Here is a 16,140-nt window from a genome sequence, read left to right on the forward strand (position 1 = left end):
GCGTGGTCAGAGATTTTAATCACCTGAAGAATCTGTGGACGCCTACAAAATGGCCATTTTGGAGAACCCAACTTCCGAATGGAATGGTTGCTTCAATTTTTGGTTCCATCTTATGGAAAAATGTGTCAAATTTCGCGGAGAATACTTCGAAAAGCAATAAATACATTTTTAAATAGTAATGTTGTGTCACTTCCTTGATTCCCGAAATTTTCAGTGCCGCCCTCGTATTCATTATAATTATCTATCTGTCACTTTCTCCAAAATTTTTACAAACAATTAAATTTTAATATACACTCTTTTTGCGTTTTTTTTTCGGCAAGCAGGAAGTTTTTATTAATTTTTGCTTACGCACGTCAGGGGCTCCTTGGCCCGGGGCCCGGGTAATTGATACGGTAGCTCGCCCCTTTAAATAACTCACCTTATTACAACTTGTGATACAGTCCCCACCACATTCCAAATCTTCCAATAAATGCTCAGGTATATCCAGGTCTAAATCTAGATCCAGGCCTCCTTCCTCACTGATGCAGGTTAGTTCTGGTGGAACGTTGGGAGGAGGAGAGCCCAGGCTTCCAGGACCAATGCTATCTAGAAGATCACGGCCGGCACGACCTGACCCCACGAAATCTGCTCCTAAAACTAATAAATATTTGTGAATACATATATTATTAGGTATGTGACGTATAAACGTTAAAAAACGTTGTAAAATTCTTCTTTCTTAAATCTTAGGAACTTTAAGCCTGTTTTATTAAGATGTGCTTGAATTTTAAAATATAATATTAAATGTCAAAGTCTAAATTAAGTCGCCTGGTCTGCTGACCGCTTAGTACACAAATTAATTATAGATATACCTAGGGCAATAGGTTCGAAAAAGTCGCGGCTGCGGCTACCACGTGTGGCCAAACCAACAGTGAAATTATTGTGAACATACCTAAGGCGGTAGGTGCGGGCACGGCCGGTCATGACTGTGAATACCACGTGTGGGCTTATCTAACTTAACAGTCAAATTATTGTGGACGTACCTAAGGCGGTAGGTGCGGGCACGTCCGTCCATGAGTGTGAATACCACGTGTGGGCTTATCTAACTTAACAGTCAAATTATTGTGGACATACCTAAGGCGGTAGGTGCGGGCACGTCCGTCCATGAGTGTGAATACCACGTGTGGGCTTATCTAACTTAACAGTCAAATTATTGTGGACATACCTAAGGCGGTAGGTGCGGGCACGTCCGTCCATGAGTGTGAATACCACGTGTGGGCTTATCTAACTTAACAGTCAAATTATTGTGGACATACCTAAGGCGGTAGGTGCGGGCACGTCCGTCCATGAGTGTGAATACCACGTGTGGGCTTATCTAACTTAACAGTCAAATTATTGTGGACGTACCTAAGGCGGTAGGTGCGGGCACGTCACGATCGCGGCTGCGGCTGCGACGTGTGGGCCCAGTTTGCGGATCGCACGTCGCCGCCCCGCCGTTCTCTCTGTAACACGAACAAAAAAGATAATATTAATACACTAACAATATTTCAATTTCGATACAAGCAAGGTCAAATTATTCTATTTTTTACCAAAAAAATTGTAGTGGGCGAGGTTGACCTTTTTGAAAAATAGCGTAAAATACTTAAAATAATGAAGGTGTGAAAAAAACTAAAACAGTATTGCTTATTAAAAATTAATATATTTATCAAGGATTCTAACCCGAAGTATTATAGGTAGGTACGCTTCTATAATGACCCTGATAAAGATCAAGTTCTGGGAGGAAATGACATACCTCCCTACGGCAAATTTAAAAAAAAACTGAATAGCTGCATTTATCACTCAAACACAATTTGTATTCTAGTGAATATTGTATGTCCACACACAGTTCTAACTGTTAAAACACACAATACTGTTCACCTGCAGTTTTAGACCTAGCTAAGCATGTGAGTAGGTAAAACAATTGTAAATTTTAAGCATGTGATTAATAAGGTAGTAAAAATTGGTACAAACTTGGTGTGTTTATTCGAAACGCTTCGTCGATGGAGATCAATGCAGAACAACGAAAGAGATCCAATGAGAGAGCACGTGGAACTGAAATAGTAGCCGGCCTTGCCCCCGCAGCCCACGTTTATGTACCCTGAAAGAAATAATATTATATCAAAAACATAATCTCGCTAATGTCAAAAATCATCAAAGGCATAGAGAAAACCTTAATTAAGTTAGATTGCGTCTGCAATTTCACTCGTGTATTTATCGTTTAGATACGTTGAAATATGACCATAGAATAGGATTTTGTTCATAATTCCTTCGCGAAATTCTATGTTATTTACCCAAATAACAGTAAAGTATAAATTATTCCCAATATCCCCGGTAAAGCTGTTTCCCTATAATTAGTCAGTGTTGATAATGGCATAATCATAGAGCATAACTTTCACCAGTGATGGGGTTGTTATCTTTATCGTTGACAAAAGATACCGTGGGCCAATTGGTAGCCTATAGCGTAGACCAATGATAGTGTTGCTGTCTCTTGTGTTGACCCTTCATAAGATAGCTATCCGTAACGTAGGACTTTGTTAGCGTTCTTATCCGTAGCGGAGTTTACTTGAGATACATTTGCGAGGACACGTGTCTGGTAGGGCGGCGGGAAGTAGGAAACGGTCACCTCAAATTATCGTCATCTGGATGTGCGCGTTCGAGGAACGTGCGGTTTTCAAGGAACTTTCTACCTCGTACTACGAAATTGGAATCAGATTTTTTGCGCTGTGTTTCCAAGACGATACGACGCGGGAACCTTTAAAGAAGCGCGTACATCTTCTTAAAAGGCTGGCAACGCTCCTCTGATTCCTCTGGTGTTACAAGAGAGTATGGACAATAGTGACCACTTAACATCATTTACTTACCGTCTATCAATTGTCCTCTTCTATAAAAAATAAAAAGATGTATAGAATTAAGTAATGAGTGGCTTAGTTATGTAAGCTGTACAATATACTCACCTGACAAGGGCACTCCTATTGCTATAGGCACGGCCTGGGAACACTGCACGAAGCCCCACGTGCGTGCGAAGTTTCTAGAACGTACCCTCTCGTAAGTGTACATCTTCAGAGAGTAGTGATATCCGCCACAGAATATACCTGAAATACCATTAGAAATAAATTAATCCCAGTTTATATTAAGTTCAGTTTCCATACAAGAATTAAAACGTTCAGGTTCAGCACCCGCAAAGAAGGTCTACACAAGCGTGGCTGGGACGAAGCGAAGAAAATGGTCAAAAGGCTGGTTTGAAAAGAGATATATGTACACAAAAAAAATTACTGTGATCGCCACCGAAGAGATGCATTAAAGGATGGCCAAAGATTTTTATTTTACCTTCTTGCAATTTAGCTTTGTTCGATTCTTTCTTGAAGCTTGCGCACATTCAGGTTAGATTTTTTGGGACTGTTCCCTATTTGCGGCTGGAATATTACATTTTAGGTAATATTTGGTGGAGGCTGCTTTTTTTTTTGTTAAGATAATCTTTTTTTTTAACCTGGCACACGGAAATTGATTATATTTTTCACTTCATTGATTCGAGTTCACGACGATTGAACATTTTAAATACGTTTGAAATTAAATCACCGAACACCGACGAGGCTTCATGTCTCAGACCAAGCGCAAAATGGCGACCAATTTACGACCATGACTTGACTTGGTGCGATGGCGTGTTTTAACATTGAGTTTTGACATTTATGACCATTCCTTTCGGATGGCGAGTTGGCGCTGGAGTTTCTTCTATTTTGCATTTTCATCATGCATAGGTAAATTTTGGCGCGGCGCTGTTTAATTCAGCTTGTTTGAGTGATCACGAATGCTCAGCTTAAGTTTTGTAGCCTCGAGCGTAAACCAATCATAACATAACTATGCGTAACGTAGGCCTATGCTAGCGTCCTTATCCATAGCAGAGAGCGACACCAGATAACAGATGTGGTGACGACTCACCATCCTGGGAGCCTTGTTTGTTTTCCTTCCATTCTCTCTCTCTGCGGTCGTTCCGTCATGACTGAGGATCGTGGTCATCTTTCCCTTCCATTAAAAAGCTTTAACACGTAAGCATGGTTATACACCAAATTTACTTGTCTTTATTATGGTTGTAATATTAATAATAAAAAAAAAACTAACTTTGAAAAATTCAGTCAAAAGTCTTTCAATTAATAAATGTAAAATTCTTACCATAAACCCAGGCGAACAAGACATAGCCACTGTAGGAGCCTTCAACAGCTGTGAGTGCCATGGTCGCTAGCCCGCAGACAAACACAGCTGCCTGCGTGAGGTATTGTCGGGCGATGCGACATTCTGCTGAGTTCTGTCTCACCAGGAGACCGAATGCAGCACATCCTACTGCCCAGGCTAGTCCCAGATACGCTTGCAGTAGCTCTGCTGTATCTCCAAGACCTAAAATATCAAGAATAGAAGAAAAATAGTTCAATAATAATTTATCATAATACATAATTTATTGCTTATGCGGGAATGTATTACGATACATAAATTTCAGATCTTTACCCAATATGAACCCAGATGTTTTCTATTACCGTTTCTGGCATTAAAGAACATGGCACTTATTGTCTTTATTATATACATATTATCTACTAGCCTAGCTTGACTGAATTATTAGAAATGAGCATAAACCACTGGGGCAACAAACTTGAAATTTTGCACGAGGTCAGAATTTTAACCCTTGCGGGGATGAAATAAGACGTTGAAGTCAAAATATACAAATTTTACCATCAGTGTTCATTCGCAGTGTGTTTCACAACAACCAATGTTCCGCAAAACTGGGGAGTGAATATTCCTGATCGATTTCTGAATTTATATGTTCAAATATTCACGTGCACAACATAAAAATAATAACATACATACGATATAACTGTGATAGAAAACGTTATCCTATGCTTTGTGTGTTTGAGCCGAAATTAGATTAATTATTATCCGACTTAACTACGGTTCGGCTGTCTGCGAATTTGCAAAAAAACAAAAAGAATATCTCTTGGCCCGTTCGCTACCAAACTACACTCATGCTAGTCCTCTGGTGTTTGTAAAAGACCATGGGCTGCGGTGACAACTCACCATCATGAGACTTTCTATTCTTGTTTGTTTTCCTTCCATTACCTCTCTCTGCAGTCGCTCCCTCATGAGTGAGGATCGTGGTCATCATTCCCTTCCATTAAAAAGCTTTAATTGATATTCAATATGGATACGATTTCTTCTTTTATTTTTTTAAGTATTCTTTATTTTTTATGCCTTAAAGTACAAAATATATTACTCCTTTTGGCTTATCTATTATGTTTTAATTTTTATATATGTATATATGATAATATGTAGGGAATCATAAATAAAAAAATATTTTTTGCTGTTTTTACCTTCTTCTTCAGCGTGATATGCTAAATAGAATATAGGAGTGTTTATCCCAAACGCTGATATTCCAGTAGACATCAACAGAATCCTCACAGTCTTCGACCTGAGCGTTGAGAAGTCGAAGAATGGCTGCCGATCGTCTGATTTGTTTCTATCCTTCATCTTCCGCTTGATTTTGTTCTGGTTCTTTAGATGCAAGATTGCTCTACGTTGCGGGTGATATAAGGAGGCTGAACGGTAGAATGTTCCCAGAATGAACGTGACAAAGACAGCTCCTGTCACAGCCTGTAAACCTAGTCGCCAACCAATCGCCCTGAAATTTTGATATGAATTTAATTAAAAACACAGTCGAAATCATCATCATAATCATTAGCCGGAAGACGTCCACTGCTGGTCAAAGGCCTCCCCCAAAGATTTCCACGAGGATCGGTCCTGCGCTGCCCTCATCCAACATATTCCGGCGATTTTGAGCAGATCATCGGTCCATTTTGTGGAGGGCCTACCAACACTGCGTCTTCCAGTACGTGGTTGTTATTAGAGGACTTTACTGCCCCAACGGCCATCTGTCCGTCGAACTATGTGCCCTGCCCACTGTCACTTCAGTTTCACAATCGCTTGGGCTATGTCAGTGACTTTGGTTCTCCAACGGATCTCCTCATTTCTAATTCGATCTCGCAGGGAAACTCCGAACATAGCTCTCTCCATTGTCCTCTGTGCAACCATGAGCTTTCTCATAAGGCCCATAGCAACCACGTCTGCGTCTGCGTACAGTCGAAATGTCTAATTAATACTTTGTAAAATATTTTTGATTGCTGATGTCTTAAGATTCCACATGCAAAATTTCGGCAATTCAGATTTTATATATTATCCATTTCTATAAAAAATAAGAAAGTGACAGTGCATACAAGAAATATGTAAAACTAAATAGAGACATTGCAGTGAATATAAAATTCAAATAAATATTAGAAATTAAAATAATAACCAATTAAATAATAGTGACGGGGTTTCCGTCCTGATAAATTATTTTGAGCTATTTAATATTTCCGCCCTGTTGTGTCGTAGGCGTAACCGTCAGTTATTGTGACCAGTTACCTACTTATATTGGTCACAATAAAGTAAGTAATTCCAAGTAATGAATTAACTTTGAAGCTTTAACAATATCTTATCTATTAAAAAAAAGTGTTGAATAATATACATATACGAGAACCTTCTGTGCGCTCATAAGAATATCAGCCAATTTAAAAACAATAGTGATGTACATAATGTCAATACTCGAAAGAAACATAACTCGCATTTCCATCTACTAGGCTCCGTAAAATTGCTAAATCTTTTAAAGTGGATTGTGTTTTATTTTATAACTAGCTGACCCGGCAAACGTTGTTTTGCCATATAAAGTATAATTCACGCGATAGTTTTATAAGTAATAATAAGTAAGTAATTATAGCCTGTACATCATTTTGTTCTATTGTCAATAGTTTATGCAGCGCACGCAAAAATAGGTTTTCGATTTTACACCTTGTGTTACAAAATAGCAATTTTATTACGGATCCCTAAATTTGAAAAAAAAAACAGCTAGCCTATAGCTTTCCTTGATAAATGGACTACCCAACACTGAAAGAATCATTCAAATCGGACCAGTAGTACCATAGATTAGCGCGTTCAAACAAACAAACAAACACTGCAGCTTTATAATATTAGTATAGATAAGCTCCCAAATGATATTAAAATGGCAATATTTTAATATCATTTGGGAGCTTAATAAAAAAAATTAAATGTATCGTAAATAATAAATTAACATCTAAGGCCTATTATAATGTGAAAGATTACTTGAATGAAGATAGTTGGAATTAATATTTCTAAATTTATTGTTAATGAATATTATTATACTCATTTGAATGCTATTGTAACTTTTGTACTTCATTCCGACTTGCACTAAATAACTTATAAAGTTTTACAGTGAATAAAGAATTTTTGAATTACTTTGAGAAGTGAGGAAAGGAGGAGTTATCCTACCTGATTCTATGAAAATTCTTTGAAAGAAGAATTCTCGAAAAATAATTCTTTAAAATAATTGTTAAAAAACGTTTGTGTGGGAAAGGTTATTATAGCATAAACGATTTTCTTAATGACACCACGGATCCTCAGGCTCTTTAATTATAAATGTTTATTGTACGATATCAAATTGTAATCCATATTTTATATTAAAAAAAGCCCGCTGAGTTTCTTGCGCCCATTCTTCTCAGGTCTGAGGCAGTCTCTTTTGAATGGGTGGTAGTTTTTGACGTTCAATAAGTGATTTTAAAGCCCATTTTGAATAAAAATATTTGAATTTGAAATTTGAATTTGAATGTGCAGAATTATCTGCTAATTCCAGGGATAATATTATAGGCCGTACAAAGCGACCTTAAGCATTGGTCAAAGGTATGACATTAAGATAAAAGTAGTAACTATGAGGTCTTTACCTGATAGCACCTTTGATGAAAGTCGACATGACTGCAATGCCCAGTCCACTGCCACTTACAATGAATATCTCGACGAGCTCGCGGCGTCGCTTGAAGTACTGAGCGACCATCAACGTAGAACAGTCTCTGGTAAGACCGACACCAACTCCGACCACGGTCCCTGAAAGATCCGCACATAAAATACAGCTACAATGAAGCTACAACTTCGAAATATAATAAACATTCCAGGTATAGTTACTTAGCCTTAATCATATAAAATTGATCTAAAAATTAAAGTTTGTTTAAAATTGAAATTCTCATATATATATAAGTATATATATATTGCCCACGTAAGGGTAATTAAGATATTTTTTTCAGTTTCAATTAAGTTTCATAAATGTATTATATTTTTGTTTGAAAATATGTTTATTTAAATGTTATATGTTATATTTAAAAAATATTACGCGGTCCTTCCGGGTCGGCGGTCGTCGACCCGCATAGCTAGGTTCGTTGTCAGCCATGCCCGTGTACATACGTACCTATCGAATCTTATAGATATACGTTCGAGCGATTTTTGCCTAAAGTGTTGGGAAAACCTCGCCTTAAGAGGTCTGAACGGCTACGGATCTGCGTGGGGCAAGTAGGTGTCAGTGCCTACGCTAGGGCGCGGCTACTAGATTACTAATAGCTTTATTTTTTGCTACAGCTATAATTCCAAGATTACTTACACAATGATATTATGGGAGGCTGTTTTGCACAGCTACATTATGGGTACCAAAGCGGCGCCTATTTCTGCTGTGAAGCAGTAATGTTTAAACATTACTGTGTGGGTCTGTAAGGCGCCGTAGCTAGTGAAATTACTGGGCAAATGAGCTTTAACATCTTATGTCTCAAGGTGAGGAGCGCAATTGTGGTGACATTCAGAATTTTTTGGGTTTTTCAAGAATTCTGAGCGGCACTACAATGTAATGGGCAGGGCGTATAAATTACCATCAGCTGAACGTCCTGCTCGTCTCGTCCCTTATCATAAAAAAATAATATTACGGAATTGATTGATTGATTGGTTAAGAAATATATTTTTTTATGATTACGGTTAAAAAGCTCTACGCGTGTATATTTAATGGCGTCTTTGTAGCACCACGCTATATATCTTTCAACTATTATAATAACAAGGGTTAAAACAGGAAATTCGTTTCTTTCAGGTATGTATGAAGGTCGTAGCAACTAACTGCATGGTGGTTCCGTACCTAAATACTTCGATATATATATATATAATTGGAAATAGTTCCTGAAAAACGTTCCAAGCCATTATTAAACATCACATTTTAGGGAATTCGTGTTTAAACTTTAATAAATATTAGTGTTTTCCATACTTGTGGGTTGGCCTACTAAGATATGATGCCATTTAAGAGTGGCAGTAGGGCTGCCATTTTCTGTCAGTCCGTTAATATGAATTACCTGACCAGTCTTGTGGTCATAACTGAATTTCGACATGTTTGTTGGAACGTTTTTCTGGAATTCCAATTCCAATCCTCCTCAAGAAAACGAAGGGCGGGTTGCTTTAAGAGGTTTATACCGCTCAGACAACAACAGAAATCAATCTTTCAACTTCAAATAATGTAATATAAACAATAATACAACTATTATTTATTTGGGTCAGTGAAATATTTTGTTTAGACGTGCGAGAGCAGTTTGCTATAAACATAAAGTAATCTAGCAGAACATTCATGTCAAAACAAAAGAATATCAAAGAAAAACGTGTTAAGTAGATCTATTGGAATAACTCTACGGATATTATTAAAATATTAGTGAAATGAAATGAGTTCTATGAATGCGATAACTACTTGAAATATATTCATGTGTATGGTTTAGAGTCTAGAATTTAGCACAATTAGGTGTCCGCTTGATGAAACAATTATGTTTGGATCATATAAAAAAAAATTTTTGTATTACCTACCTATTTACTAAACATTTTTTTTATGAAATAAGGGACGAGACGAGCAGGACGTTTAGCTGATAGTAAATGATCCGCGCTACCCATTAAAATGCAGTGCCGCACAGGATTCTTGAAAAACCCAAAAATTCTGAGCGGCACTACAATTGCGCTAGTCACCATGAGACATAAGTCTCAACAATATGTTATGTTTTTTTAAAGTGATAACCCTCACTTCTAGGATTAATACATAAATAAAATTTGAAAAAGAAAATTTCTTAAAAGAGCACCGGCACGGAACGCCGGAGGTCGTGGGTTTGAATCCCGCAACGTTCATAAAATTTTGTTTTTCAAATTTTATTTGTATGTTAAGTCTCATTTGCCCAGTAATATTACTAGCTACGGCGCCCTACAGACCGAAACACAGTAATGTTTACAGATTACTGCTTCACGGCAGAAATAGGCGCCGTTGTGGTACCCATAATCTAGTAATCTAGCCGGCTTCCTGTGCAAAGGAGCCACTGAGAGACTGATAAAAAAAGATATACTTATGATATGAGCCTATATGAGATAACTGGCCAAATATCACGAGTTAAGGTTAACGGAAATTTTCCAAAAATTTTAAGATGCCAGTAGACGATTGAACCCCGGGCTCACCAGATGGTGGACAATTAGTTTCTGCTAATACTTGAATAATATCTTTTTATTAGAGTCGGCAAACTGTCAATTGGCTAGCCTGATGTAAAGTGGAAAAACCAGTCATCCATGGATATTCGGAATACAGAGGTCAGGAGATGAGTTACTGGCCTTTAGGATGGGATTATTTGAAGCTTGAAGATTCTTAATCTGTTGGTATGGCACTATTGCAGCTGGTAAATGATTTCATAGTGTGGCGGTGCAAGAAAAATCATTTTTTAACTTTAACAAGACTCCTTGAGTCGACAAAGAAGGGTTCAGGGCCAAAAAGAGTGATTTACGCATCAATTCTTGCATGTTCGTCATCGAATTAATAGTCTTCAATTCCTGCATGTCCTCGAACCCATCGAAGTAGGTAGGTACTAAATGGATTATTAAATTACTTACGTGTTATAATATAATATCTTTAAATTTAAATTTTATAAATATGTATAAATGATAGAATTGTGAAATCCGACATGTTTCAGTATAACAGTAGTGTGTTGGTATTTAGTCAATTTTATAACATATTTTGCATATCAATTGACGAAACATATTACAGATTATCAATAATATTATGTTTACATATGTACAATGTTTCATTTCATTTCATTTCGTCTCGTCTCGTTTCGTTTCGTTTCGTTTCGTTTCGTTTCATTTCATTTCATTGTATTCACTATTCAGTATAATAGTCCGGTAGTTGTCTTCAAGTCTTGAGACTATTCTGTTTGGGTCTATACCGGACAGAGCCACCTGACCTTTTCGGCGTATTATAGGCTTACTACTGCCTATTATAACATTTCTATGGCCTTCTTATTCTATTTCTATGAATATCATAGATTAATAATTTACTGAGCTAATTTTTCAGATACGTTTTGTATAGATGCTAATAGAAATAGTGATGGTTAGCTTAATAGCGGTTTTCTAAATAGTAAAATTCAAAAAATACAAGAGGAACATTAAAAGACAAAACTTTTATTTATTATTTTTATTTTTATTGCTATTACTAGCTGACCCAGCAAACGTTGTATTGGTGATATTAAAATCGCGATACGAGAGTAACTGTTGATCGTAGATGGGTGAAAATTTGAAGTTGTATGTATTTTTTAATGCTGACTCATAATCAAATTTAAAAAAAAATGTTAAAAAAAAAAATTGGTGTGGACCACCCTTAACATTTAGGGGGATGAAAAATAGAAGTTGTCCGATTCTCAGACCTACTCAATATGCACTCAAACTTTCATTAGAATCGGTCAATCGAAGGAGTTTAACTACAAACACCGCGACATGAGAATTTTATATATTAGAAGATGTTTCAGTAATATCTCTTTTAATCTAAAGGGATTAAAAAGCAATTTTAATAACAGTATATTAATATATAACGATAGTAGCTAAGTGTATGATAAAATAATTCAATTCAATTGCTTCAGTGTCCAGATACGCCACATTCTGCCAATCGTCGACCGCATCGGATTGTAATAACGAAATTGAATTTCCGCCGATATTGGCTCAATTTTACTTGCGATCCAGATGGGCTTAGGCACTTCAACCGTATTTCCACTCGTAATTAATAGTTAAAGCCGAATTTTGCGGCGCTTTATATCAATAATGAATGTTTATGGTATCTTTAATGTTTACAAGTGTACTGTCTCCGTCCTCACCTACTTTAAATTAAGGTTTGATTATTAGATATCTCAATCATATGATCTTGATGTGACATGGCTGAGGACAACCGGATATTAAGCGGCATTTCCCTCGATACCAGCAATATCTTAATATATATCAATATGTTAGTCCGCGATGGTCTCCTAAACTAATGAACGGATTTTAATGGGGATTACTTCATGTAATGCAGTTTAATCCAACTTGAGAGATAGGATAGTTTTTATTTCGATTTTGGGACCCATAATTATTTTATTTTCAATATTTGCTTTGTATGGACATATTTTCTGTGAGAGAATTACAACGCACGGTTTGACAGTTCTGCTGTGAAATAATTTCATTATAACAACAGGGAGTATTCTTAACGAAATATTTCTTGATATTTAGAAATTTTATTGCCAAAGTCCTATAAAACCGTATTATTTATTATCTACAGAACAACGTCTGTCGGGTTAGCTAGTGTACTTATAAAATAACACCGACGTTACTAATTGACAAAGGGAATAAAAAAGTTTGGCTGATCATCAAACGAGGGGGAAACTTTTGAATTTCAAGCGGTCGAATTTAAAAAGTGTGGTCGGAATTATTACTGATATAAAATATACACACGACACTTAGATACAATTTTTTACACGTGGTCGGTGGTACCTATATTCTGTATATGAGGCCAAAACAATAGTTTTATGATTTTTGTCTTTTTGTCTGTGTGTTTATGCGTGCCAATATTATAAGCGGCCCCGTCACATTTAGTGTGTGTTTAATTCCAATCGGTTAACAAAAAAAAAATTGAGTGAAAAAGTAAGCCTTTTTCGAAAAGAATAAAAAGCTAATTGTTAATGTTTTCAACACGCTTAGTACAGTCGATGTTAAAAGTGGTTGGCCGTTTTAATGAGTAAGCGACAACGTACATAGAAGACAAAAGTTGTTTGAGTTGTTTTTTTTTACTTTAACGAAAATATAATGTAAGGTAAACCGCTTGAACAAGGGATAACTGTTTTAATACTTTTGTAAATTAAACAAGAGAGGGTGTGATAACAATCTTAAAAAATTGTAAATTTGGAATTCGTTACCTTTTCAAAAGAAACGCTGAGAAAAAATTCTATGTGGAAGTCGCCATCTTGAATATTTCAAAGAAACCAGAGAAGGTTGCTATTAAAATATATCTGCTATTATTATTATTCTAACAATTTTAAGAGTCAAATTATTGCGGCTATCTCATAAAATATAACAGAAGAGCCATAGTAGTAGGTTATGGTTGGTACTCGTCAAGCACAGAACCCTAAAAGCCATCAGTTGAGTCATATTATAAAGTGAGCTATTAAATCTAGTGAGTTTAACGATTACAGTAGCTAGTGAAAGATCACTAGATGAATCCTTTGGGTACATTGGACTGGTAAGGATTTTTTTTTATTAAAATAAGAGACGAGACGAGCAGGACGGTCAGCTGATGGTAATTGATACGCCCTGCCCATAAAAATGCACTGCCGCTCAGGATTCTTGAAAAAACCCAGAAATTCTGAGCGGCACTAGAACTGCGTTAGCCACCTTGAGACATAAGTTGTTAAGTTTCATTTGCCCAGTAATTTCACTAGCTACGGCGCCCTTCAGACCGAAACACAGTAATGCTTATACATTACTGTTTCACGGTAGAAATAGGCCCCGTTGTGGTACCCATAATCTAGCCGGCATCCTGTACAAAGGAGCCTCCCACTGGTAAGGATACCAGGATGGTACATGTAAACCTAAACGATGGTAACACAATGGCACCTATCTCTGCCGTGAAGCAGTAATGTTTAAGCATTACTGTGTTTCGGTCTGAAGGGCGCCGTAACTTGTGAAATTACTGGCCGAATGAGACTTAACATCTTATGTCTCAAGGTGACGAGCGCAATTATTGTAGTGCCGCTCAGAATTTTTGGGTTTTTCAAGAATCCTGAGCGGCACTGCATTGTAATGAGCAGGGCATATCAATAACCTTATTATCATAAAAAAGTATATAGTATGGTTACAATACATGGATAAACATAAAGACATCACTAATTTATTAACTATATTTATGCATTGTCATGGTCAGGGTATATCATACGCCATCAGCTGAACTTCCTTATCGACTCGTCCCTTTCTCTCATAAAAAAAATGGTGAGCTCATGGCCAATCGTAACTCCTAACACGTTCTACATTACATACACTTTGATCTATGTTAAAAATCATCAAAAGTACACCCGAGCCGATGTGTGCTTATTCTATCTAAGTCATTTCAGTTGGTACTGTTGAAGTAAATAATTTTGATCTATTTTAACTTAAATTCTTATGAATGAGTTCTTTTATTGTAAAAAAAAATGTGTGTGTACTTATGTATGCACGTGAGAAGATTTACTTCTTTGGCGGAACAAAGCAAGAGTCCTTAATTTTTTTTATTGCTCCTGCTATTCTACGTTTGTAGAAAGAACAATATTGTAAAAATCTTGCAAAGATGACTTTGACAATTATTTATTAAATAACGAATACGGCTCTATAGGCTTGAACCCTTTGCCTGTCCTAATAATGGACGAAGAAATCAAAAAAATAATAACGAATGTTACAATCGTCAGAAGATTTTAGGAACCAACTTCACCCTGTTACGTTTGTGTTACAGTGATGCGCGCACATCTTAAAATTTCACTCTCATAATTTTTCATAATGTGCCTGAATAAAACAACTTCAAAAACAGATTTGCTGCAATTGTAAACTGCCTAATTAATTAAAAAAACATTAAAATTGTTACTTTTGTCGCTGACTGTACCTATACAGAGTATTGTAATAATTAATGTACATACCCATTTCATAAATAAAAATGAATAGCAAACAAACGCAGTTAAAACTTTTTAGACAAATTTAGAAGAAGCAAAAAACGAAACAACTACTTTTTAATATATTATTTATTTCAAGCTCTGTTAAAGTTCCACTGTTTGTAACTTTGGTAAATTTATTGTGGTTTGTAGCATTAGGTTTGTGAGTTTTTCTTGCATAATCTCAAGATTTTTCTTATATTGATATTATAACATTGAAATCTAATCTAATATATAAAATTCTCATGTCGCGGTGTTTGTAGTTAAACTCCTTCGAAACGGCTTGACCGATTCTCATGAAATTTTGAGTGCATATTTGGTAGGTCTGAGAATCGGACAACATCTATTTCTCATTCCCCTAAATGTTAAGGGTGGTCCACGCCAATTTTTTTTGAATTTTTTTGACCCTTTTTTTTATTTGTTTGATTATGTGTCAGCATTAAAAAATACATAAAACTTCAAATTTTCACCCATCTACGATCAACAGTTACTTTTGTATCGCGATTTTAATATCGGCAATACAACGTTTGCTGTGTCAGCTAGTATATAATAAAAATTCTCAACGACACAACAATAATTGCGCTCGTCACCTTCAGACATAAGATGTTAAGTCTCATTTGCCCAGTAATTTCACTAGCTACGGCGACCTTCAGAACGAAACAAAGTTATGCTTACACATTACTGCTTCACTGTAGAAATAGGCGCCGTTGTGGTAACCATAATCTAGCCGGCATCCTGTGCAAAGGAGCCTTCTACTGGTGAACTATTATTAATGTAACCAATTTTGATTGACAAGTTGTAAACAGTCAGCCAGGCTTGGAACGTAAAATCGTCAGTAGCGCAATGGAACCGTTGACTCTCACCATGGATCCCCGGTTCGACCCTCGCCCGCCACGTTCCAGTGTGTTTTCGGTTTTCAAATTCAAATGTACTCTAATTCGATGCTTTATAAGGCACTAGTGGACCCAACAGACGTTGTCCTGTACACATGTCTTAAATTTGAAAAATCGGTCCAGCCGTTAGGAGCAGTTCACTAACATACACATGAGCAGGAGAATTATATTATATGGGCGGAATTGAGAATCTAAACCAATCTCAAATTCACTGAAACAAACAAAAAAGTCATCAAAATCAGTCCAGCCGTTTAGGAGGTAGTTTAATTGTGAATCTAAACCATTTTCGAATCCACCTGAAGACACACACCAATCTCAAATTCACTGGAACACACAAAAATATC

General features: G+C 36.4%; 1 protein-coding gene across 6 annotated transcripts in view; it reads right to left on the bottom strand.

The window, feature by feature from the left end:
- LOC126975294 (monocarboxylate transporter 10-like) overlaps nucleotides 1-16,140 on the bottom strand; it is a 291,514-nt gene that overhangs the window by 6,712 nt on the left and 268,662 nt on the right. For all 6 annotated transcript variants that reach the window (XM_050823101.1, XM_050823102.1, XM_050823105.1 and 3 more), the window contains 7 exons: nucleotides 7,827-7,986; nucleotides 5,370-5,677; nucleotides 4,183-4,404; nucleotides 2,970-3,107; nucleotides 1,987-2,113; nucleotides 1,384-1,478; nucleotides 419-636 (listed from right to left, as the gene is read on the bottom strand). In XM_050823101.1, coding sequence (XP_050679058.1) covers nucleotides 419-636; nucleotides 1,384-1,478; nucleotides 1,987-2,113; nucleotides 2,970-3,107; nucleotides 4,183-4,404; nucleotides 5,370-5,677; nucleotides 7,827-7,986 — 1,268 coding nt within the window. The remainder of the gene's footprint in view (nucleotides 1-418; nucleotides 637-1,383; nucleotides 1,479-1,986; nucleotides 2,114-2,969; nucleotides 3,108-4,182; nucleotides 4,405-5,369; nucleotides 5,678-7,826; nucleotides 7,987-16,140) is intronic.

This window comes from Leptidea sinapis, chromosome 35 (assembly GCF_905404315.1).
Source record: "Leptidea sinapis chromosome 35, ilLepSina1.1, whole genome shotgun sequence".
In the NCBI taxonomy this organism is placed as follows: Eukaryota; Metazoa; Arthropoda; class Insecta; order Lepidoptera; family Pieridae; genus Leptidea; species Leptidea sinapis.